The 25,714-nt window shown below is 44.3% G+C and overlaps 1 protein-coding gene across 1 annotated transcript in view; it reads right to left on the bottom strand.

Moving 5' to 3' along the window:
• The window catches only part of BACH2 (BTB domain and CNC homolog 2), a gene marked incomplete at its 3' end in the record, with an annotated part of 184,155 nt that overhangs the window by 1,646 nt on the left and 156,795 nt on the right, over window positions 1–25,714 (bottom strand). The window contains exons 6-7 of the mRNA XM_080614910.1: window positions 13,307–14,851; window positions 4,689–4,895 (exon numbers count right to left, since the gene is read on the bottom strand). Coding sequence (XP_080471036.1) covers window positions 4,689–4,895; window positions 13,307–14,851 — 1,752 coding nt within the window. The remainder of the gene's footprint in view (window positions 1–4,688; window positions 4,896–13,306; window positions 14,852–25,714) is intronic.

Here is a 25,714-nt window from a genome sequence, read left to right as displayed (position 1 = left end):
ACTGGAAATTAATGGTCACAGAGTGGACAGAAGATGACAAACGAATTTCCAGTGATGACGTGTGAAGTCAAGTGGAGTTTTACTGCTGGCTCTCCTAAGTGGAAAAGTATAGATCTTGAAGCATACTACCTGCTTGGACAGCATGCGTAGGGAGGGAGGGCAGGAGTGCTTGAGAGGCAATGTTAAAGTTGCATGAGTTTAATTTTGCAGCTTTATACTCTTGCACACCTTGTGATTGTCTTTTTTTATGAATGTTCATTTTCAGAATGATGCGCCACCTCCCGTAGAATCCCACAGAGTAGTTTAGGTTGGAAATGACCTTTAAGATCAAGTCCAACCGTTAATCTAACACTGTCAAGTTCACCAATAAACCATGTCCCTCAGTGCCACATCTACACGTCTTTTAAGTACCTACAGGGATGGTGACTCCACCACTTCTGTGGGCAGCCTGTTCCAATGCTTGACAACTCTTTTGGTGAAGACATTTTTCCTAATATCCAATCTAAACTTCCCCTGGTGCAACTTGAGGCCATTTCCTCTTGTCCTATCACTTGTTACTTGGGAGAAGAGACCGACACCCACTTCACTCCATCCTCCTTTCAGGTAGTTGTAGACAGCAATAAGGTCTCCCCTCAGCCTTCTTTTCTCCGGGCTGATCAACCCCATTTCCCTCAGCTGCTCCTCATCAGACTTGTGCTTCAGGCTCTTTGCCAGTTTCATTGCTCATCTTTGGACCTGCTCCAGCACAGGAGCGTATCTCTCTTGTAGTGAGAGGCCCAAAACTGAACACAGTGTTCGAGGTGCAGCCTCACCAGTGCTGAGCACAGGGGTGCAATCCCTTCCCTGGCCCTGCTGGCCACACTATTTCTGATACAGGCCAGGATGCTGTTGGCCTTCTTGGCTGCCTGGGCACAAGCTGGCTCATGTTCAGTGGCTGTCAATCAGCACCCCCAGATCCTTTCCCACCTGGCAGCTTTCCAGCTACTCTTCCCCAGGCCTGTAGTGTGCATGGGGGTGTTGTGGCCCAAGTCCAGGACCCGGCACTTTGCCTTGTTGAACCTCACACAATTGGCCTTGGCCCATTGATCCAACCTGTCCAGATCCCTCTGTGAAGCCTTCCTACCCTCCAGCAGATCAACACTCCTACCCAACTTGGTGTCCTTTGCAAACTTACTGAGGGTGCACTCGATCCCCTCATCCAGATCAGTGATAAAGAAACTAAGCAGAACTGGTCCCAGTACTGAGCCCTGGAGGATACCACTGGTGACTGGCCACCAAGGGAGTTAACTCCATCCACCACCCCTCTTTGGGCCTGGACATCCTGTCAGTTTTTTTACTCAGTGAAGAGTACACCCATCCAAGCCATGAGCAGCCAGCTTCTTCAGGAGAATGCTGTGGGAAACGGTGTCAAAAGCTTTACTAAAGTCTTGGTAGGCAACATTCACAGCATTTCCCTCTTCCACTACTCAGATCACCTTGCCATAGAAGGAGATCAGGTTGGTCAAGCAGGACCTGCCTTTCATGAACTCACGCTGACTGGGCCAGATCACCTGGTTATCATGTATGTGCCATGTGATGGCACTCAAGGTGATTTGTTCATAACCTTCCCTGGCACTGAGGCCAGACTGACAGACCTGTAGTTCCCTGGATCCTCCTTCTGGCCCTTCTTGTAGATGGGCATCATATTTGCTAACCTCTGGTCTGCTTGGACCTCCCAAACAGGTCAAAGTCTGCCCTCTGGAAGTCCAAGGTAGCAGTTCTGCTGATCCCTCTCCTTACTTCCCCTAGAATCAAAAACTCTTCATCATTTTGTGATTGCTATGCCCAAGACAGTCTCCAAGCATCACACCACAGAGTCCCTCTGTTCACAAACAGGTCCAGCAGGTACCTTCCCCAGTTGCCTCACTCACTACATATTGCTACATACTCAAGTCCAGCTTGCTAAATTTACATTTCTTTTGAGGAATTCTGCACCTGAAAGGGGTTTTGGTTCCTGAAATTCAGTAGGGATCAGGAGCACAAGGTCACTCATACACTTTTCATTCATTTCCCTGAGATGTGTGTGTGTGCAGGGGAGAGAAGGGGACTTAAAAATACTATTTTTGCCTATACACAGGGTTGAATATGTTAGACAATAACAGTAATGTCAGAGGACTGCATAAAGCCAAAGAACCCAAATTAATTCTCAAGTAAAGGCTACAGGTGAACCCCCACCTTGCTGCTAGCCCAGCCCTTAAGGGTGGTGCTCTGCTCTGAAGAATAAGAGACATCTCCATCACCAGATCAGCCAATACTGGATCTGCTTCTGACAGCCTGGATGAGGAGTTGCTCTTTCACCCTGCGGAATCTCTGACTCAGCCCACATGCACTGTGGATTATGCTCGATGCAGGAGTATAATCTACAGTGTTGGATTAACAGTTGCTCACTATTTTGTTTACCTTTGATGTTTTGGTTTTTTTTGCATCAGGGGAGCACTACTCCGAACAATGTGTTGATATTAACGTCTGCTTTTTTTTTCCCCCAGGACTTTAGCAGCATGGTATCTAAAGGCTTCACAAGCCTTGATGATTTAAGCCTCCCAACCATCTTATGGGGCTAGCGTCACATCCCTGTTCCAGAGGTGACGCAGACAGGCAGAGGCAGTAAGGGAGTAACCCAAAGTCATGCGGCTTTCTGCTATTTGTGAGGTGATTGTAACTCAGCTTCTTCCAACAGATGCCTCCTTCATGCAACATTTGCTACAGATTGTGCAGAGAATGAAGCATGACAAAGCCTACACTAAAGGCCACTATTATGACAAGAACAAGAAGTACCTAGCTCCCAAGACCCACCATGTTCACCTAAAACAGAGCATGTTTTAAATGCGACAGAGACATTTAAGTCAAAGACTCTAAATAACCTTTAATTTTAACAAACGATGGGTACACAGAGATCTCAGTAAGAAAATCAAGTTAAACTCCTTTTGTTTTATCTATGTGAATGAATTAATTTATTACTCAAATCCTTGGAGGCTGGGTCTAATGCTAGACTCCTATATCTATGCTCCATAATGCAATTAAACTATACAGTCCTGCATGCTGCACGCCCACATTTCTCACAGCAGCTGAACTGGGGCTATTACATTTTTTTTGATGTTTCAGAAAGCGTTTAGGACTTTCAAACAGACGAGGAGGTTCTAACCCATGTTGAAGTTCCAGTGTTGCATCTCTCCTGCTGAGTGACACCCATGTAGGCATTTCTTTCCCCATGACCCTTGCCTTGAGCCTTCTTTTTTGTTCTGTACCATCTTGCTTTCTCAATGGGCAAGGGATGACAGGGGAAGAGGAGCAGGGCCCTCAGACCACAGGGGCATAGTCACAAAAGAAGGGAGTTTTATCAGATTAGGTTCCTATAGCTAAGATGTCTACATCTGACATGGCTCTCCAGGTGATCTTATTTAGCAGTGGAGAGGAACAGGCAGTTCTGGGCTGCATGTCACCTCCCCTGCAGCACCGGATGAGACAAATAAAACCTGTCATTTCTCTTCACTGGCTATAAAGGAAACTAGGACAAGTAGCTCCACTGCAAGTGTCTATATTGTAGACATCTCTGTGAAGCCACCCAAACCACACCTGAGGTGTTCATTACTGAAAGAGAGAGGAATTTCCTGAGCAGCCACTTAGCCTTGCTCCAGTCAACTCACTCCTTCAGATTAAAATGTGGTAGCACTCTCCATTGACACCTTGGCACACAGGAGACCTGTCCCCCGATGTGCTCTGGCCAGAGAGCAGAACATGCTTTGCTCCCCTCTCCACAGCAGCCTACTGTGAGAGACAAACACCAATGAGGGTTGGGTTGGTTCAGCTGCCACCTGAACCAGGTACACAGGACATGAAGGCCAGTGCAACATGGAGTGGGAACAGACCTTTTGTGTTAGATGGTCCTTGAATTACGGTGTGTGGGTTTTGGTCCATGCCGCACCAGGAGCATTAGACGGGAAAAGACAGCAGGAGCAAGGAAGAACATACCCTTGCCATCCCACTGACGTACACCAACGGATGCCCACCTGTCTGGATATTCACATTCTTGGCTTTTCAGTTCCCTTTCCATTTCTGCCATTTGCTCAATAAATGAAAAGAACTGAAGAAAAGACATAGCGAGCTGAAATATCCTGAAAACACGGACCTGCCTTCTAGCACACAAAAGAGAAAGAAAATCTCTATGCAGAGATGAATCTGGTCCTGCCACACCACTGTTTGGACCAGATAATCTCTGAAGTTCTCTTCATACCTATCTCTTTTGAGCACTCCACAAATCCATGATGAACAGATTGTTATGGTATTTAGGCACGGAAATGGGGCTTGGATGAGGAAATGCCATTGTGGAGGCACTGTAAGTACTGGGAGTAAGTTAAACTGCAAGAAGGGCGCTGTGATACAGGTTTCCCTCCTTTTCCAACTCATTTGACAATTTATTCTTGAGGTATCAGAATAAAGAGGTATCTAGGCCTCATTCGACTGTGTTTCCTATAAACATTATATACACACATACCAATATATTTTTGTATATTAATTTTTCATACTAGCGGCTCCACTTACTCATGTACAAACTGACTGAACCCACTAAACGCTGGACAGGAATTACTGTGAGAGCCATGCAAGCTGCAGCATGAGGGTGAGTGGAGACACAGCAAGAGCACACAACTCACCAACTTGCGGATTTCACATTCTAGGTTCTGAATACAGTCCAGTTTCCTCTTACGGCAGCGCTGAGCTGCAATTCGGTTCTTGCTGCGCCGGCGGACATCATGGATGAACTCGAGCTGCTCTGAGGTTAACTTGTGCATCTTTATCATCATCTGGAAATCATTCCTTGGAAGATCTGTGATTTGATCAACAGGAAAAGGAAGTTTCACCTAAAACAAACAAATAGAAAACAAGAGGGAAGAGTCATATTTTGATTGCTGAATGCAAGCAGAACAACAGTGAGCGGAAGGGTATGTACCTATGCTGCCAGGCCCTAAATAAACAACACACAAAGTTTTATATTGAGCAGGTTTCTAACACTCCCTTGTGGCACATTGAGGAGGTCCAGCTGGTAAGGATCAGATATAATTGTATGGAAATCAGCAATACAGATTAGTCCCAGGTAAAAACGTCATCATTCTAAAAAGCTCTAACAGATCTCCTTGCATTAAAAGGAGGTTCTGTTCACTAAGAGATGCACCCTTTTGAAAACAGCGAGGTACCTCACTGCTATTAACTTCAAACTAATTTCAATGAACAAGCTATTACCACAGCCGGAAACCTGTCTCTGCATGGCCTCAGAGCAGGACTGCAATTTTGAGTAGGTGTGAGGTTAAAAATGCAACCTGACACCTCAAATGGATGAAAAATACTATATTGCAAATAGGAAAGGTCATCTAATCAACATTTCAACTGAGCAGTACACCATGTAAGAAGAAAGAGTCAGAGGAGTGTGATGTAATTTATCCATACGCATTTTGAGATAAACCAATATTTGCTGACATTCTAATATTTCTGTAGATTGATGAGCACCCAACTTGCATTTCTTGAAAAAAACCCAAACAGTCTAAAACTTCAGTTACTTGCAGTAAACCATTCTTCTCTGGGCCACAAACTGCCATCCGGTTCTAACCTAGGCCATGCAACAGTAGCTCTAGGTTCTGGCCTCAGCAATTCCAGCCACCTTTCCAACTCTTACTGATGATGCATTAAAGCAAAGCAAAGCACAAAACTGCTGACAGCTTGGAGCAATGAACACACACTGCCTCAAAACCTGGAGAATGGTGGATGCACTCAAAGACTTCTGTTAGCTTTCTTACCAGGCCTACCAGCTTGCTCCAATCAAAGTGAGCACCTCTCCCTACAAACCCTCTTCACATCCAAAAAATGTTCCTCGGTGAACTGCTGTGTTTTGTGGTCAAATAAGAATCAATTGACAAGGTAAGGAGATCACAACTGAGTATGACCCCTTCTTTTTCTGAGTCATACCCATACTGCCCAAAAGATGGCAGTAAATATTTACATTTCTGTCCAGATTTAGTACAATCCAATCTCTCAAACAAGAATACTGTTCGGCATGCAGGCTACCAAAGAAGATACAACGTAAGTTGCTTCAGCCAAGCAAAAGATACGGGTTGAAAAGGTTTATTTTTCTATTTAAAACATGGTTATTGTCTTTAAATAATGCACTTTATCTGGAGATAAAGAAAATAACAGCATAGATTAGAAATAAGTTATTTTCACTGGAGAGCTGAGTTTGTTTATGCAGAACAGTTTGCTGAGGACACATTTGCTTTTGGACACATTTGCTGAGGACACATTTGTTTATGCAGAACAGTTTGCTGAGGACACAACACACAGCAGTGGCCTCTGGCACCGAGAGTTATAGACCCTTGCTGGGCACCTGGACCTGCCGATATCCAGCTCCTTGCCTTACTCATAACCTTGTGTTTTCTTGCACTCTTCTATCACTGCTCCACGCATCATGGAATCCATTACATGGGCCATGTAAAATTCAGTACATCCTTTCAGACGGTTTCATGCCTTGAACCTTGTCCCTCTGCCCCATGTATCCAGGCACCACGTTGTAACACACTACCTTACATGTCAATTGAAACTAGCAAGAAACACCAAACTGCCCGAGGCCCCCCGAATTCCTGCTTGTACACACAAAGGCTGACCTTAGGCATGGTGATGTGGACTACCTTGTTTACAGACTGCTAACTAATGACATGAAACCTGTTTGCTTTCCCCTCCCTAGCCTTTGGACGATCAACATAAACTTGGTGTCACCTCCTTTTCTCTCAAGCTTCAACCAGGGTCTGAAAATGAAAACAGCTTGTGCTCTCCTCTGAAAGACACCACAGTTTCACTGCAAAAACACTCCTTGCACTTTCCTGGTTTTTCCTTATTTTCTTAAGTCAAAAGCAGAAAGTGATGTTAACTTTATTTCTTCCTCCCTCTCCTTTCAAAACACATTTACTTGCAAGGAGGAGATGTGCCTGCAGTTGGAATAGGAATGAAAGGGAAGCAACTTCTACCTGTTAGGTAGAACTTGTTAAAGGAAATGGGAAAACAAATAGAAACAATTTATAAAAAAAAAAAAAAAAAAAAAGGAATGAAAATAAACCCATTTAACCCATTTACACAGCAGGCCAGGGACTGCTATCAGTAAACCCAGCATAATCCCACTCCTGTCATAGGCAGCACTGTGCAGGATTAAAATCATGAAAGGGAGAGTGGAAGCGAGTCAGACTCATTTCCTTCACCATTCACAGCATTTTTATTGCCTGTCTCCCCTTCCAAAATCTGCTGTCAACTGAAAAAAAAAACCTCAACCACCAAGCCTTTGGCATAGACACAGTGAATAACTGCACCAGAATACTGCTGCCATGAGAGGCTAATGGTGTTTTATGTTGGCACACGGCAAGACTCTCAGCTGGCATTTATCCTAACAGAGTGGTAAGTCGATTTGTAAGAGCCAACCACTGTGGCATGGGTGAGATTCATCTGACACACTCAGAACTGTCTGAAATAATGGTTTCACTAGCTGGCATCGAGGACAGACAGGCCTTGAGATGGCAATGCATCCTGCGCTGCTTCTCCCTCCTCCTGGCTGCAGAAGGAGCAGACACGAGGCTTAGAGAAGATGCTGCATCTTACAGTATCTAAAGTAGGTGAGAGAAATCTTACCTGTGGTGTCTGAAAAAGGACAGTCAAATTTTTCTAAGATGTGTAAGAAACCCCCAGCAAGTATGTTTTCTTGTAAAATTCTCCTTTTAATAACTATGAATTTTATACAGGAAATGACTGTCTACTCTTTGGTTTGGACTATTTCAAACTACAAATATAAACTGGATCCCTTCTCCTTCCAGGAGTTACTCCAACCAGAGCTAACCTCACAGAGCTCTCAAATCTTCCCTATCAGCACAACTACTCCTTCCCTGCAGCAGCAGCTCTGTTTCTATCACACAACAAATAAACTGGCACTTTCTGCCACTGCTTGCAGCCTCTACTGCCCCTGGCTCTGGCTAATGCACTCCTAAGAGGACAGCCAACCCACCCTGGTGGCAAACGAAAACTTGTTTATGATTTCACAGCATTTTCTCTCCCCTGTATTAGCTTAGGATGCCAGTGTAAATGTCATTGCTTTGAGTGGCTAAGTAACAGCAGCCATCTAGACAGATGGGGACAGCCATTGACTCAGCACATGAAAGGCCCATATACAACCAATTAATTACTTCAAGCTTCTCAGTTTGGATCATACGCCAGTTACTGCTGTGCCACTCACGTACTGTACTACTTACTGCTGCTACTGCTCTCCTCCTCTCCTTTTCTACAGAACAAAGAGAAGGACCAAGACTCCACGTTCACTCACATTAAAATACAAACGTCAAGTGTTGAGAACTTCCTTATTTTATGAGTAACATTAGCTTTTCATTCTTTATTTATATCTAAATTTCAACATCTTCCTTGAGCTGGCAAGTGCCGGTAAGGATAATGAACTTCCCAAGTTTGGTTTAACATCACAGCAACTAAAAGGATATATGTGTTAGGCATAAAAAAAAGTTATTATGTACTGGGCATAGGAGGGTGGCACTCAAATCTGGTTTTACAGAAAAAAAAATCAAGAACTGGAGAGTCCTTCAAGAGCTCCAGCAAGGTCTTAACTTAAAGCTTAGGGCTTAACAGAATTGACTGCAGGCTGCAATAAACTAATACAGTGTTTAAAAGGATCTTCCTGAAATGTCAAGCTTGTAATGGAAAACTCAATGTTGTTGTAGTTCAGTAATTCTCTGCTACCAGCATGGAGACAACTCCTATTGAAGAGGGGGAAGAAAACAAAACTGCCACGAAGTTAAACTTGCAAGAATGACGTTTGACAAGACTCTGTTTAACCAGATGTTGCCAAACATGAAATTCCCAGTGCTGTGCTGATGCCACTGAGGATCCTGGTCAGGGGAATATTCACCAGAGAAGAATGTGGAGAGTAACTTCCTCATTTTCAGATTTGTAAACCCAGTAAGGTCAGGAAAGCTGGGGTGGGGTGACCGATCACCAAATTCTGAGGAGGGACTACATACAAAAGCAAGTTAATACTTTAACATGTATTTTACATGGTTTAGTGTGAGATGTCCCTGCCCATGGCAGAGGGTTGGAACTAGATGATCCCTAGGTCCTTTCCAACTCAAACCATTTTATGATTCTATGCCCTTTCTACGTAATAGTCTTCACTAAGCAGAAATATTAAGCAGCAAAGAAGACAGCTTAGGTAACTCAGGACAGCTCCAGTAGACTTCTGGTAGAGCAACTTTGGTTTACCCCCTTTACCAGGCCTCTGACTTCTGGTACTTTGTTAAGCATCATCAGATGAACAGAGAAAGGGTGGCTGCTTGTCACTTAGCACGGAGGGATTGGGACTCTCACTGAAGGTTATTTCCCCACAATATCCTCAATGGTCCAATTGCACTAGCTTTGCCTTTATGAAAATTTCCTTTGAAAAGTGAGTCACTAGCCCAGGCGGGAAATTCTTTTGAAATACAAATGAAAGACACATTGAATGCAATTCTCTAGATAATAATAGTTCTTGGAAAACTCCACCTCTCCCCTCCTCCTATCCTTGTTTATTCTTTCCCTAAGAAAACTCACTCATCAAATTAGACTGAGCTGAGCTGATTTTTTTTTATCTGGTTTTGTAGTACAATATTTTTTACAAGTTTTCTAGTAGAAAAAACCATAGATATTTGCTGAAGAAAAGAAGTATCAAGAAAGGTAGGTAGTGCTGAAGTTTCTGTTCCTAAGTAGGTTAACAGATTGACAGACTACTTCCTTCTCAGCAATTCATTATTTCAGGGCTTATTGTCTTGTTGTTGCTATTTTAAGCAGGATTGTCAGAACTTGCCTGCAAGCACTGAGCATAAGTCTTCTCTCCAGTATTATATCCCAATAATTGATTTTTAACAACCTGTGGAGGCCTGAGGGAGCTGGGTGAAAAGAGCAACACAAACTGTTAAATATTCCTGTAAAGTCCCAGCAGCTCAAGTAACAGCCCCATTCCTGCAACTCTGTAAGAGGAGGATACCCCTCACTGCACTTGCTGCTTCTATCACAAAGCCTTAAGAAAGGGAAATCTTAGAAGATTCTGGGTATTCCTTAACAGGAAGGAAAATGAAAGGCAAAGACATCCCATAAAGGATTTACCAGCGGTGTCATGGGGACTGTCACCTCCTCTGACCCCAATGGGACAGGGAGGCTGGTCATAGATCAGGGTCATCTTCACCCACATGGCACTCATGTCAAGCCCTAGCACCCCACTTTTGGCATCAAACAACTCGGGCATATGCTGCTGAACAGCATCCACCTGCAGGAAAACAGAGTGTCCGAAAAAAGCAGAGAGAAGAAACCTTTCACCTACTTCACACACAATCGATACACTGGCAAATGATGTTTTGTGACATTAATTCTGGGACCAACAGCACTCCGGGAGCCAAGTCAAGACCAACAAGGTCCAAATTCCTGGGGAACTGAGCAGCCCCAGGAGATAACTGAGGGTCAGAGTCCATCAGGCTTATTTCTATCACCCAAATGAAAGCCCACCCACAGCAGAAGAGCCTGCGTGACCACCTCTGGAGGGGTGAGCACCTGTGTGTTGCCCCAAGCTATCTTATCAGTGCTTTTTTTAAGAAGCCCAGCAAACACTGTGTGATCTGATACGGCAGGGGGCAAGGGACCCATCTGGGAAGCTGTTAGGAAAGCACGCGCAAAATGACAATTTCTGGAATGGAGAAAGATTCCCCTGCAGCTTGCAGGCAGGTGAAGGACAGAAAGCAGTCCCTTTCAGACTGCTGCGAGTCTCTCCTGCTGTCTTAATGGCAGCCAAACTGCTAAAAGTAGGTAAAGCAACTTATACCAGACCTTCCTGCTGCTATTTTCAATTGCCGGGTTTAACATATCCTTCACTGCAGCTTCCACAGCAGCGGATCTTGCAGGATTGTAGGGTACACCCCCCAAGTTGCTGTATAAATACAGCATTGTTTAATGAGGCTGTAAGGTCCTTTCTTGTATTGGTAACAACCATTACAAATTCATTTTTCTGACAAAATCTGCCCTGAAGCATCAGTGTGATCTGTTTACCCTTGGCTTGTTCAGGGTTGTGCAGTGCAACTTCATGGAGCATGAATTTCCTCACCACTCATTTAATGCCTGGCAGTCCTGTTTAAAATGCCCTGGGGAAAAGGGAAAAAAAAGGAAAAAAAAAAAAAGGAGAAAAAAAAAAGCACCTTATCAGCAGTCCCAGGGAGAAACCTTGCTCAGCACAGTGCAGAAAACCTTCCCAGGAGGAAACCAGCAGTAAAAGTAGGAGCGCAGCAAATCCTTCCTTAGCTCTGCCCCAGAGCCACACACATCTGCCCGCCAGTTGCACACCCAGCTGGCCTCCCACCCATTTGCTCCTCTTGTCCCTCCTGTCATCCAAGGTCTCCTTCACATACTCTTTTTTGGGAAACCACCACCAGTCCCCTATAACCTTCTCGTTTGACTCTCACGGGTTTGTTTCTGCTGCAGCATCTCCACACAATTAGCTAATTATGACAGCTAATTAATCATCAAACCCCAAAAGGCTAACCTCTCACCCTCTTTGCTGCCTCATGCTGTGCATTAGCCCTTGCTGAGCAAGCAGCACACGTGGCTGGAGATTCGATGCTCCCCCCAGTCCCACTCCCTGCTCTCTTCCACCTCTCGTAAAGGCAGGATGTCACCAGATAACCTTGGTATGGTCAGAGAGGTTCTGTCATAGGGCTTCCAAGTGAGGTCCTAAACACAGTATCATAGGCAGCCTCCCAAGGAGACTCCTCTCCCCTCTGCACTGTCCCCAGTTCAGGATATGGGGCCAAACAAGAACTGTCCTCTCAAAACCACCAGTATAGAGTGACAGGGATTGACACACCTGAGGCTCCCCAGACCTTCCTTACAGTTAAGCAAGCACCTTCTGCCAAGAAGGGTTGAACCAGATGATCATTGAGGTCCCTTCCAACCTGGTATTCCGTGATTCTAAAGGAACCACCCACTTCTATCTGGAATGTAGCTGGAGTAAGGATAAAGGGATAAAATAGACTTCACTCTTCTCATCCCTAGCCCACTGCTAAGACCGGTTCTAAACTGGGTGCTCACTGCACATGACCCTCCCAAACATGCACTCACTGCTCCCCATGCTGAAGCACAAACTCTCAGTGGAGAATTTCAGCATTAGTAGAGGAGCCAGATACGTGATTTCACCCAGATGCTCTCAGGTCATACAGTTTCCTAATGAAACTATGAAAACATCCAGTCTGTTTTTCAGTTTCTGGGCTCCACAACACATCTCCATGATTTAAGTCTTTCCTCAAACTAGGACTTCATACAGACAGTTTATTCAATCACTGCAGCATCTCCAGCTGGGCCATCTCTAGTTTTAGAGCAGGCCCTCTTTTCCCTCTCTCTCACAGGAGATCTGCATGGAAATTCACGGCTTGCTCTTCAGCCCCAGACCATTCTCCTGCCATTCTCTAGCAGTCCTGGAAATTAAAGGATAATTTACCTTTGAAACCCTTTATGCAATGGCTGCTAGAGTTCACCACCAAACAAAGTGGGGCCACGGGCATGAAACACTATCTCAGCTGTCACTTAACAGAGGCAGAACCCTCACCTGCACATGCGAGACACACGCACACACAAAGGGAAGACTACTTGAATACCGTTCCCACAGCTGAGAGTGGGCAGCTATGCAACTGTTCAAGTAACTTCACACCTCTATCTCCTCCCACTCTGTCTGCCTCCTCTACTTGGGCTGTTAGCAGTATGCAGCAGGGGCTCTTTGGAGCAGGCTGCCCAGCACTCGGTGTCAGTGAAGGCATGGTGTGAGGTTGCTAAAACACACCAGCAGCAATAACAAGTGGAGCTGGAATCACCTCTGCAAATGAAGGATGAGGAACAGTGCTTTGTGCCCTGGGAGCGGGTGAGGGAGAGAGGAGGACAGGACACTGCTAGCAGGCTCCTAAGCACATCGATGCACTTTCATCATTCAGCAGTTTGCTATTGTCCCATACCCAAATTCTGATGAGCGCCAAACAGCTCTGTGGTCAAGCAGACCTATTTACGTGAAGTCAACCATACACACTCAGCTGACGAGGGAATAAACAGAAGTTACTCTTTGCCTCTATAAACAAAGAAAGTGCTGAGGAAATGCCGAGTCATTTGAAAGGATCAAGGGGCAATTAACTGGGTCACAATGATAGCGATATATGTACTTATCTTAAATCCCTACCTCATGCCCTCTGTCTTGCACAGGACATGATTCACTGTCTGCTTCTGAGAATGACCCAGACTCATCGCTGGAGTTTGTTCCATAGGATGGCTCACATTTAATCTGGGCTCGGACTGGGTTGTACAATCCGTCCCCCACCACACCGGGCTCCTGGTGCTCAGGTGCCAGGAATCGGGGGCCTTGGGAGCAAGGGGAAGAGGAGAGCTCGCAGAGACGCAGGCTGCAGGGGGAGCCACCACTGCCGTCCTCTGCATATGAATAGGAAGAGCATGAGCTGGATGTCCTGGTTCTGGTTTCCAAAGGAGGAGAGCGAGGGCAGACTTTAATTGGCACCGGACAGCTGGTGTTCGGCCGCATCCTTCCCGGCAAGTGATCAGCTGTCAGTCCACTGTGCGAATAGGTCTGAGAGCTGGGGAGAGACTGGCTACTGCCAGCCCACAGACCCTTTGGCACAGTCTCAGTGAGGTCTTTGTCCAAGCTGCTCACACCAGAATATGAATGCACCGAAGTGTTTACTTGGTCACAAGCATTTGAAGAGAATATAACACTCCTCCTGTCCAGTTCCCCTTCTTGCTTACAGAGAGTTTCAAAGCCGGGCCCCCTGAGTGGCGATCCCACTGTGAAGTTGGAAGCATCCTTCTGCATGGCATGGGACTGTCCATAACTCCCTGTGAAAGGGACGTAATCAGTTTTGTGGTCACCCTGAGATGTCCCTTTTTCAAAAGGGCATGCTGGACTCCTGCCAAAGTGCTGTTGGGAAGTGCTGGGGAAGCCAACCAAATCTATGCTTTTTGTTCTGTTGAAGAAAGACCGCAAGCAAGAAGAGGAGGACCCACTTTTCGGCCTGTCAACGCAAGTGGGGCTTGGCTGTTTCCTGTCCATTTCAACATCCCCTTCTTTATCCCTGATGTCAGGTTCATCTCCAGACAGGCAAAGTGTGATGCTTTCTTCATCATTCTCTTCATTCTGAGGCTCGCTTTTTATCTGCCCCATAGCAAGTCCTGATTTGAGGCCATTTCCAGAGCTCTCTTCACTGAATGTGCTTGCAAAACCTGAGGTACTGATGTGTGATGTGTTGTAGACATTCTTGGTACAAGCAAGCTGGTATTTCTTGTATCTGGGGTACCGTGTTACTGCATCTTTGTCCAAATTGTCCTTGCTATCCCTCAGCATGTCAGGGTCAGGTAGCATCCCTTCGCCTTTGTCTGCTCCAGCAACAGTGGTTTCAAAATTGAAGGGCTCTTGGTGCATCCTCTCTCTGGGGCAAGATATTTTTGATGTCTCTGATTCCATCGTCTCCTCCTCATCTCCATCTGAGTTCTCCTCATCGTGCATGCGCTGACAGGTGGTATCTTTTTTGCACAGGAACAGGCCATCTTCGTTGTTCAGCAGTTGTGTCTGAAGGAAGCTGAAGCAGGAGTCCTCCAGGTTGTGCATGCGCAAAAATTCAGCGCAGTGGATGACCTCCTGGATGTTTTCTCTGCTGAGTAACAGCTTAGCAGTGTAGGCAAACTGTAACAATGGACCAAATCCCCTGACAGTGACCTGCAAAAAAACAGACATGGAGATTGACAGCGTTACTATCAGCTCTTGCTATCATCCCAAGTCCTTCATCACATAGTTACTCTGTCACGCCAGCAGTGATGCTACATCCAGTAACCGGCACTGCTCTCTTTATGTTGCTCCTGTACACCATTACAGGTTGAGCTGAACCCTATTTTTACTAAATACCTTGAGGACCTATGAACTAAGCCTCTTCTCTAACGAAAGGCTGGAAAAAACCAGACTGGTGTGGACACTGATAATTCTTGGATGGATCTTATTTTAACTGTGATGCAGCACACTTCCACGAAAACAACAATTCAATTTTGATTCCTTTTTTTTATTGATTCTTTTTGATGGAAAAAAAAAAAAAATAGGTTAAGTACTGGCTGCACAGGTTTTTTTTCCATCCCGGGGAGATTATTCTCATACGGTTCCTGATTTTAGTGAGTCTAAGGTACAGCTAACATGAAATAAATTCAAATACACAGTTCAAGTGATGCAAATTACTCTGAGTCTCAGCCCAGTACTTGATTTTTCACGATTTTCTTTGTAGGAAAAAGTAACAAGTATTTCCAGGACAGTGATCTCCAACCAACTGTTCCAGGTCTGAGTTACGCATCACTACTCGTCCTTTTTTCTCATCATGCCATCTATATTTCACATATCATATAATAAAAAATACACACTTCCTCCCCCCCATTTTTTTTCAGCGATATCTTCACACATAACTATCAAATAGCTTGCCAAGCCACACGGTAAACTATAGATATAGTCTATTTTTTGACAAAAAATGCACTGGCATTAACTTCTGTTGTATTTTTTCCTTCAATGGGCAGGAAGCAAAGGCACTGGAAAAACTATTCTTCATGAAACAGACAGAGGCTGTTTCAAAACCTGGGCTCACCATCAAGGATAAAGGTTTTTCCACAAGAAGGAGATTCAGTGGTTTGGCCACTAAGTTGAGAGACTGTAACTCAATTTCCTATTGCACTAACCACCTTCTACGTGACCCTGACAAGTCATTTCAGTCTTGATTCATGAAGATGCCTTCTTGCCTTGCTTGCAAGTGGTGTTCATGAATCTAAGTTCCCTGTGCTTTGCATACAAAGGAAAGACATTTAGATGGGATTCAAAGCAGCCAAATGCCTTCATGCTTATGTGAGGTTGGAACGCAACCTCCTGAAACAACTGAGCCCAGCTCAGTTTCTTCTTTTAAAACCAATGAGAAGAGGAAGTGCTGCTGTCCCCTTTTCGTAAAATGGCCTAAAGATCAGAAGAGAGACATAGGAAGCAGAAGACAAGGTCCATTTCACAGGGATTCAAACTCACATTTCCCAGCTCCTCAGAAGGGTATCTGATCAAATAGGAATGTGATACCCCAAAGGTGAGCTGCTTTCCCCTGTCCTTCCAACTGAATTCATGCCACTGCACAAGAAGCTGCCCAAGAGGTCAGTGAGAATCAGGCCACAAATTTGTGATGGTCTTATTTGTGATTAGCATAAATCTGAGTGAATGATTTGGTTCATCCCAATTAAAACCCTACAAATTGCCTACATTGCCTCAGGACCAACTGAAGAGCTCACAGATTTTTGCAGACAATCCTGACTTCCAGGAAAAAGCCTTTGTTATTCATAGATCTGTACGTGTGATGCTGGATTATGAAGACACCACAAGTGGTGATGGAGAGAACAGTATTTTAAAACACCTCTATAATTGCTCCCCGTAGCTTTTCCATACATAATATTACCACCATGTCTGCTATTTTAAGAAACAGTGCATTTTCATACAGATACTTACACACTTGCACATCCTTTTGCAATACGCCTCTGGTACAGAATTGCCTAGATTTACAGCTGGCTATTAAACAGATCGCTGCTTTATCAGTGTTACACTTTCTGCCTATCTGTTAGATTATCAGCTCACTATAAAGGCCTATCTGCATTTTATCTATGCAGCATGATTAACAAAATTGCTTGGGAAATTAATGAGCTCCTTGCAGGCCGATGTTTCTTTTTTATAAGATCTTCAGTGTGGGGGCTTACATATTCCTACACATCTTGCAAGCTCCACAGCAGCACAGACTGTAGGAGAAGCCATACATACTGTCTGGGGTTTTTGGGTTCCTTTTGATGAGGAGGGACTCTGAAGCACCAACCCAGTTCTCCTGGCAGTTGTGTCCCTTGGCCACTAGGTGGAACGACTGGAAAGCAAATGACAACTATTTGCTGTGCCCGGGCAGGGTTTCACCTGCCAGCCTGCGGCCCCAGCGCTGGCACTCTGCAGAGCCTCGGGCTGACTCAGACCACCCCACGGCACGGCTGTCTCTCACACTGACTCAGATTTTTGCTCCCCATAAATCACCATGATAACAGCAGCAAGACAGCTGTTACAGCTGCTCTGCGCTGGATGTACTGGGAACAGAGCCTGAGACTGCACCATGGGCTCCTGAAAATGCCAAGCGGATACCTCAAGGGAAGGACGATGAAAACACTGAGGATGAATTTAACCTTACAAGATCTTACCCAGTGACACAACTTTCCTCGCTCTCTAGATCTTCAGATCCAAAGGGGGAAAGTTTCTTTTCAAGCACCCGGTGCTTGTCATTGCCCTCGGGGAGGAATCTCTCAAGTGCCAATGCTTGAAACTGCACAAACAATAACTTTAGAAACAAACAGATGCAAAGCTTGCTGCCAAGTGTGAAAACCAGCGCAAACTCTGCCGCCTGAAGCTGTCTAAATATTGATTCGGTTCCCGTGGCGGGTCCCCTGACTCAGCCCCACCAGCTTTGGGACCGCCCATATCTGATGCATTCTGGCAGGATGGATGGAATCAAAGTGCTGAAGCGTGGCTATGAGCACCATATATTAGGAAAGAAAAGGCTTCGAAGCCATGTGTATTATCATTACACACGCATTTCTGTAGGAAGAGGTAAGAACAGACTTTAAAAATGATTTGACCTGACTGATGCATCCCAGCGAAAACAGCTACTGAAACCAAGTTGATCTGTGTTTGCAGAAGGAAACAGATCATTTCTCTGATATAACAGTCCCCATTTACACGTGAGAGAGACCTTTGCTGGATGAGTAAAACACATGCCAGCAACAATCTCAGTTTATTTCCCCCCACACACTGTAAATAAGATGCCATATGTCCAAGATTTGTTTGCTTTTAAATATTATTTTCCATGTACATTAATGTTTAAGTAGGCAGGTCAATCTGTGGGAACCTCCACCAGGCTCCTTGTCTAAGCTCATAAGCCAAGTCACTGCTTCCCTGCCCTCCAATCATTTGACTTATGCTAATTTCTACCCACTTCTGTTGTGTAAATGGGTACAAGAAATTGAGGCATAGTAAAGGTAAAACATAAAAACATCAATGCACACACAGACAAAAAAAGCAAAACAGAGATTCTTAGAGGCCTGCTTTCCCTTATCTTTAAAGGCAGGCCAGGAGAGGACTTCTCTTGTGTACATGAAACATGCCAAACACCCTGCCAAGTCTAAGGATGAATCACTTTGTCTTGTTCCTGTCCCCAGCTGGTCTTGTATGCGTTAAAACCCATCTGCACAGCAGTGCACAGAGGACATGGGTACTGCAACCCTACCTAAGCCATCTGGCACCTCTTCTTGCTCTACAGCAATCCAAGAGATCAAGCACCAGGGATACACATGCAGCTGTGCTGCCACAGGTACAGCATGCTCAGCATGTGCTATGGAGGTCTACGTCAATTCCGCATTGTGGTGATAATAAGCCTGACCACTGCTAAAGTGAAAGAAAGTTCTCCAGCCCTTTATGTGCCACTTGTCTTCCAGACTGAGCTAGCCAAGCCAGGGGATGTGTTTTGTATGTCCATGCCCTCATGAGCTTATGATACTGAGGAATGGGCTGGAAATACTGCAGTGATATAATGACCATCAAGAGAGTTGTTAATCAGCATTAGTGATATTGAATTTACCAGGAAAATACAGACAGCAGCCTTGCAGAAAATCAGCATGCAAAATCTATTTTAGTTCAGTCCAACACTGCTTTTCTCCTTATAGAGTCCTGTGGAGTGCAATGCTCTGGTTAGTTTTAATTGATTTAAGACACCAGACTTCTACTACTTCCTTTGGGAGATCATTGCCAGACTCTACTTAAAACCTCCCTGTGAGGAAATCTTCCTGCTCTTATTTTCCTTCATCATCTGTCATTACATTTTCTCGATGCATTCCGGGTAATGCTTCTCCCTTTTGAAGAAATATTTGTGTTGTTATACTCTCTGCCTTCCCTTCTTCTTTGGTTGGCATTATATCATTGACGAAAACCTGGCTAACTCAAGGAAAACAATATTGATCACTGTCAGATGGGAGAATAAGAAGCTGAGACGAGAGTCAGCAATGAGGAATGCTAGTAAAGAAGGCAGCATTACAGATGCAAGTACAGAACACTTTTAGCCCAGCATTTTTCTAAAACTGGGCATGAGCTGTTCTAAAATTAGGAGGAGGGTTACCTCACTTTCATGTTAGGAACATCTTATTTTCGTAAGGGACTCCTATGGCAGAGATTCTATTTAAAGGCAGTTGTACACACACCCACAGGCATCACAGGAGACACAGCACTGTGGGTGAACTTCCTCTGGCTCCCTATTGTATGGGGTCTCCTCCACGACAGCCGATCAAGTGTGGAAGCCTCTGTGTTGGCTGTGTTGCCCACACACGCGATGTGGCCTCCGAGCACATGCAGAGGTCTGACATTTCTGAGGATAGGCTGGACTCACTGTGCGCTGCAGAGTTCATCAGTGCTTGCTCATTAGCTGCTGCCCAGACTTCCAGATGTCTCAAAATCCCAGACAAATAGACAAAATCCTCCAGTTCTGCACAGACAGTATTTCTTAGAGGGGGAAAAAAAGGTTATTTCCAAGGGAAACATAGATGTCTGGTAACTCCGCTCCTAATGGCATCTGTATGAAAAGCTGCATATGGAGTGGGGAAGGTCAATCCCTGCAAAATGCCAGCAAGTCTGAGTTCAATTTAAAGAGGGGAAAAGTGATTAAGGGCAAGGAAAGATCATTGTAAACACGTAGGAATGTAAAACTTGGCAAGGCAGTATCTAAAATGGAGCAAGAGAATGTTTACAGTAATCTGATGCATACGATCATCAAGAACAGAGAAGAACTGTCTAGTTTGCTATGGGGTGCTACTGCCGATTGCAAATAAGAAACTTTGAAGAATGAAAATGTAGTGATTTTCTTTTGACTCTTAAACTAACAGCAAGTTCAGTGAAATCTTGGAAGGCTTTCCAGGGAAGGTGATGGATACTTTATGTATGAGTACTGCAAAGCAAAACTAAGTTGCTCTGGCAAGGCGGGCTTTAATTTGCTAGGCTTTTCCAGGCCTAATTTTCATACTAATGAGAGCAGAGTGTCCGTGATCTTCTAGAAAATGGCATCAAAGTTCAACAGCGAATGTACAAGCAATTGCTTCAAATAAAGCATACCTAGGGCACATTCAAAGCACAAGCTCACTGGCAGTGGTGTAGGAGGGCAGAGGCCCCTCCTCCCCTCAATCAATGAGATCTGCAGAACATAAGTTGCTAAATCCTACCAAATTGTGGATAAATTAGATGGTCAGACCCCCAGCCCCGCTGAGAAAGCAGAAGTCCTGACAGAGCAGCAAAGGCACAAGTTATTATCTTTATGCATTGGAGTAGTCTTTTTGAAATCGATAGGAGCAATGATGGGTTTTCTGTGAAGCATGAAAACTGCTTATAAAATTATGGATTATATTTTTAGTATTTTGATTTTCTGGTTAAATTCATCACCAGGTACCTAAAAACAGTTGGAAAGCCTTCATCTCTAATCTCTGAACATCAATTTAATTATTGGGCCATTTTGTAGGGAAGGAAGAAAGGAAAGCTGAACAAAATCTCATATGCTGCGTATCAAACCCCAAGCTAAATATATTAATTTAGAACAACTGGACAGAAACACACAAGCAATGCGACCGTTTTCTTGCAGAACTCAAAATCAATCTGTTATTTACATATGTTTTGCAGTGGGCCTACGGTGGTACCCACTTTATTAACCTTTCAGTGTTGCTATTGCAGTCTAAAGGCATGTGTGGAGACCTTCCAAATCCACCTCAGCCCTGAAGTTTGCCTAATAAACCCAAGGATGTATCAAACAAACTACTAACTTCTCACTCGGCCAGCGTGATCCTAACAGCACAACTTATATAATCAAACACATGCTGGAAATAGGAGATAAGATTAGTGACAGTTAACTGCTGCTATTTTTTCCACAGTCTGAAGAAGGTCTCTGGGATTAAATATTAACTCTAATCTTATTTGCTAAAATTAGCACACACTGTATTCTTTTTCTTTTACAGCCAATTGCAAGTATAGCACAGAAGTTATTTTCAGAGCGTAATCTGATAACCAAAATCAGTCACCAAAGCTGTTATTCCATTAAGAGTTAAGAGACTTCCTGGCTATTTACTTACTTATTTTTACTTGGGATGTTGGAGACTGGCAGATCCTGGTTTTCCTAGCTTGAAATTATTTGGTTTTGGAAAACTGCTTGAAATTTTAAATATATTACTAGGCTCAAACAGGTCAGTCGTGTGCAAAATCAATGGTGCTAGACATCATGGGTTTTTTTCCTATATTTGCTCAAAGTAAGCCTGCACATAGTCAGGAATTATTCTGTAACCATGATCCTTTTACATAAGGTGAGAACATGCAGGAGGCAGGAAAAGTCAGAAAAAGATACAATAAACAGCAGAGTACTTTTGTAAGCCAACGCCATGCCAGTATTTTACTGCATTTTCCCCTCTTTAATTTAAATGTTCTCTCACCAGCAGCTTATGGATGTATTTCCCTTATCTGCTCATAAAGCCATGGAGCTCCTAAAATGAATAATCACCCTTTAAAATCCAACTTGGGTGAGAAGCATCAGATGCAGGTATTTGTATTGTCTGAGCTTTTAACAAGACAGGAATGTACAAGTTGCTGATAGAGAAGACTGACGGAGAGAGGCCTTTGTTTTCATTCTAAAGCCACTTTTTAATTACGCAGATACCCCGATGGCTCCAGCTTAACATTCTGTCACTTCGGGTAGTACGTACATACTTGGACAGAAAAGTGACCCAAAGTCCAAGTGACAGTCTGACATCTCCTGCATCACATTGTATCGCATCGCATCACATCAAATTGCAGGGGTGGGAAGCTACCACATCGCCACCATGACACACATCCCTGGGCACGAAGGCATTCCAGGCGATGGGAGAACCCAGACACGCAGCCCCCCTCTTTCGGAGGCTGATTTACCTACTTTATTTCTTTAATTTTTTAGAAAAAAAGTCTCACTGAAAAAGCTGCCACCTGCAAAGCCATACCAAGGGGCACCCTGGTGCCTTTCCAGTGCATCCTTTCACAACAGCTTCTTGAGGCATCAGGCTGAGAGCTCTAAGGAGAAGCTTAGCAGCACTTCTATAAAAGATGACACATTGGATGGCTAGACCAACTTCCAATGTTGTGCCAGATCCCCGCGCAGGTGCTCCCTTCAGCTTTCCCCCTTTAAAGTCCTAATTTTTGGCCAGATGACAAATTTACACCAGAAGGCCTGTGACAGTATTTACAAATCTAAGGAGGAAAGCAAATCACTTCTTACTGTCCTCTCCAGCCTAACAAGCATTCAGGAGCAGCACTTCAAAGGGCCTCCTCCCTCCCCATTTGAAAAGGAAGGAAAACACCTATATTTCTCAGTGCCCAGGAAGCACCATGATGCTCCTGGTGTGACGGGGAGGAAGGAGAGGTCATTCACACTAGACTTGCCTTGTGGATGGGGAGCAGCAATTGCTGTGTCCATCACCCCATGAGAAGTGCGTCAGTGCTGATGGCAGGGCAAGTGGCTCGGAACTGATTGCCAAAGCGTAAAGATGGCGTAAGCAGCCAGCAGATCGATGCCCATTATTATTAGTTATGTCAGCGCTCGACCGCACGTGACTTACGGGTGGAGCATAAGAGTTAAGGCACCCACATACTTGGGGTTTTCTGAACCAGATTCACTGTGGTAATAGCCTCATCTAAACACTAGTTTATTAAACCATAAACGGTGTACTGCCTGTAATGCTATGCATCCAACCAGACGAATGACAGCTGAACTACCACTGTCTGGAGAAAATATCTTAATGAACTTGAGCAGAACACTTTTTTCGTAACTAATTACATAGTCTGTGGTACGTTGTCAATGTTGGAGGCTGCCCAGGGCAGCTGAAGAACAGAGAAAATTCAAAATCATGGCCAAGAGAGTATCTGCTGGCAAGAATAGGTGAAAAAATTGGAGAACTTTCAAGCTGCTGAGGTCAGACTCTGGGTGGAGGTGTTAGAAACAGGATTAGAGATGAGGATGTTTCAAGTAACCTTTTCTCTGAAGGAACCACTTGGCTACGACACGGCTGAATCAACAAAGAACACATAAAAACCAGTGGCACTAATTAGCAGTTTAGACACTCAGGCACGAACTGGAAGATAAAGCAAAGGGAAATACTGCTGTGATATCTGGCAGTTTGCAATACATTTGTTTTTCCAATGCAACTTACACCTTAGGAAACCTGGAACGCAGTAATGAGGGATGACACAGGAAGGTGGCTCAGCAGAAATGCTACCTTCTCTCCTTGGGTGCCTGCACAAGCCATGCTCAAACCATCGAGGAAGAACTGGGCAGAAATGAACAGATTTTAACCCAAGAACATCATCAGCGCTGAAGAGCAGCTAAAATTTAAAATTAAAATCAGTCCCGCATTTTTGCAAAAGAGAAACTAAACTGACCCTCAGATTAAAAAAGAAAAAAATGAAAGAAGGGAAAGTGTTGAGCAGTGAGGAGGGGGGAGGAGGAAGTGGGAAAGCTTTCACAGAATATAAATTGTGAGAGAAGAGTCTGTGAAAGATCTGTTTAGGTGCATATCATGAGCCAAAGTGGGGAGAAAAAGGGAAAACAAAAAGCAGTTTAAGAACTTCTCGAAGGAAGAAAGAAACTCTAGAAGCCTCCAAGTTACATTAGGAAATACCAAAATAAGCAGAAAATTAAGACACATGTAGAAATGTGCTAATTCAGAGGGTGCTTAGGGGAGTGGTTCAGAGTTTCTGAAGCTGCAATTAATACACAAGCAAACACAACAATACAGAAAAATTACAAAGACTGTAAATTACACGAATACTCCTCTTTCCAAAGTACGGCAGAATCCATTTATGCGAATAAACTATGCAATCCAGTGTATTAAATACACACTGCATTAAAGACACTGTAATTACTTTATAAAAACGAGGAATACTTCACAGCAAGACATCTCACTACAAGCCCTACTATTATACTTTGCATAGTGTAGGAAAGAAAGAAGCAGGCTCTGTCAGATATGATTTAGGAAAACACAAGGCTGCAGTCTGAGGAAGGGAACTAAACCAGAAGACAAAGGAGCTGGAGAAGAAGCAGGCTCAGGAAATGGTGCTGGCTAACATCCGATGCAGCTCATGGATGCTCAGCTGTGGGTTCCACAGGGCTGATGATGCCAGTTTTTCCAGCATTACCTGTGACCATGTACTAGCATGGCACAGTATATAAAATCACTGGCATCCTTAGGCCTGGGTAGCAGAGAGCACAGCCAAGCAAATACTGGAACATCTGAAATCTAGAGATGCTTCTGCTGGGCTGTGGAAGGAACTGAATATCAAAGGCTTTACTACTGCACTTCACAAGGTAACCAGGCAATTACAGTTACTAACTGGTATGCTGAAACCCTGTATAAATAACCTGGCTTCCTGCAGGCATAATATTTTTAACACAAAACCTGCCAAATACTGCATAAGTTCCAGATTTCCTTCCCCTCCTCCCCTGCCTTGCCTTTTAATTTCTGGTATTTGGACACACAGTTTTTCTGTGTTCACCTCAGTTTTGTTCCTGCATGGCTACTAGCAGATCTGAGGACTATGGTGGCTTTTGTTCCACTGCTTGGTGTGTTCACATTTCATCAATGATGTCCACTCAGCTCAGCAAAGCATGTTTGCAAGGAGAACCAGACACTGCTGAGCTGCCAAAGTTGCTCCCCTCCCATCCTCCATGAGGAGCAGTTAAATCCTCCCATGGTGGCCCAAAACATTAGCTAAGCCTCCATAAATCCCATCAGAAAAATCAGAGGTATTTGCTTTCTTGCTGAGATTATGCCTGCTGTGAAAAAAGGCAAATGGCTCTTTCAGTCCCTAAAGAAGCACAGGCTCAGCAGGAGTGCTCTGCAGCACAGTGGTCAGAGGACATGGCATTCCTGCCACAACCCTGCACCCAGCTCCGCGCTGTTCCCAAGGAACTGACTTTCTCCTTTTTGACCTATAAATGAGATTTTTAAGATCTAAGCAGCAAGTGAGGAGTAGAAAATGCCATCTATGCTAGAAGCCCTAGAAATACTCTTCACGTAGAAAAATGATGGCATTTCCAGCTTGACATGTGACTTCCCAGGAGGGTGGAAGTTGGGACTTTACAGCTATTTGTGTGTGTGTGTTTCTACATATGCTCACGTGCACCCACGCATGCTAGTGTGAGAAAGAGACTAGAGAACGTGAACGTGTGTGAAAGGGCCTGAATTAGCCCCATCTGCTCCGAGAAGATCATCATCTCCTTATATTTCTGTTACCGTCATATCATTGCCACACTAGAGTGCTTCTAAAAGGCTACAGTTCTGGCAGCCAGCATCATTACAGCTGCTCAGATTATTAGACGTATAAATAAAGTCTCAGAGACGCTACTAAGAAAATATTAACTACAATTATCACTGTCTGATAAAATAATGAACAGTGAAGTGTTAATCTGCTGCCTCAGTCATCAGTGCGCATCTA

This window comes from Psittacula echo, assembly GCF_963264785.1.
Source record: "Psittacula echo genome assembly, chromosome: 4".
In the NCBI taxonomy this organism is placed as follows: Eukaryota; Metazoa; Chordata; class Aves; order Psittaciformes; family Psittacidae; genus Psittacula; species Psittacula echo.
Note: the sequence above shows the minus strand (reverse complement) of the source record. Positions and strands in the feature narration are given on the sequence as shown.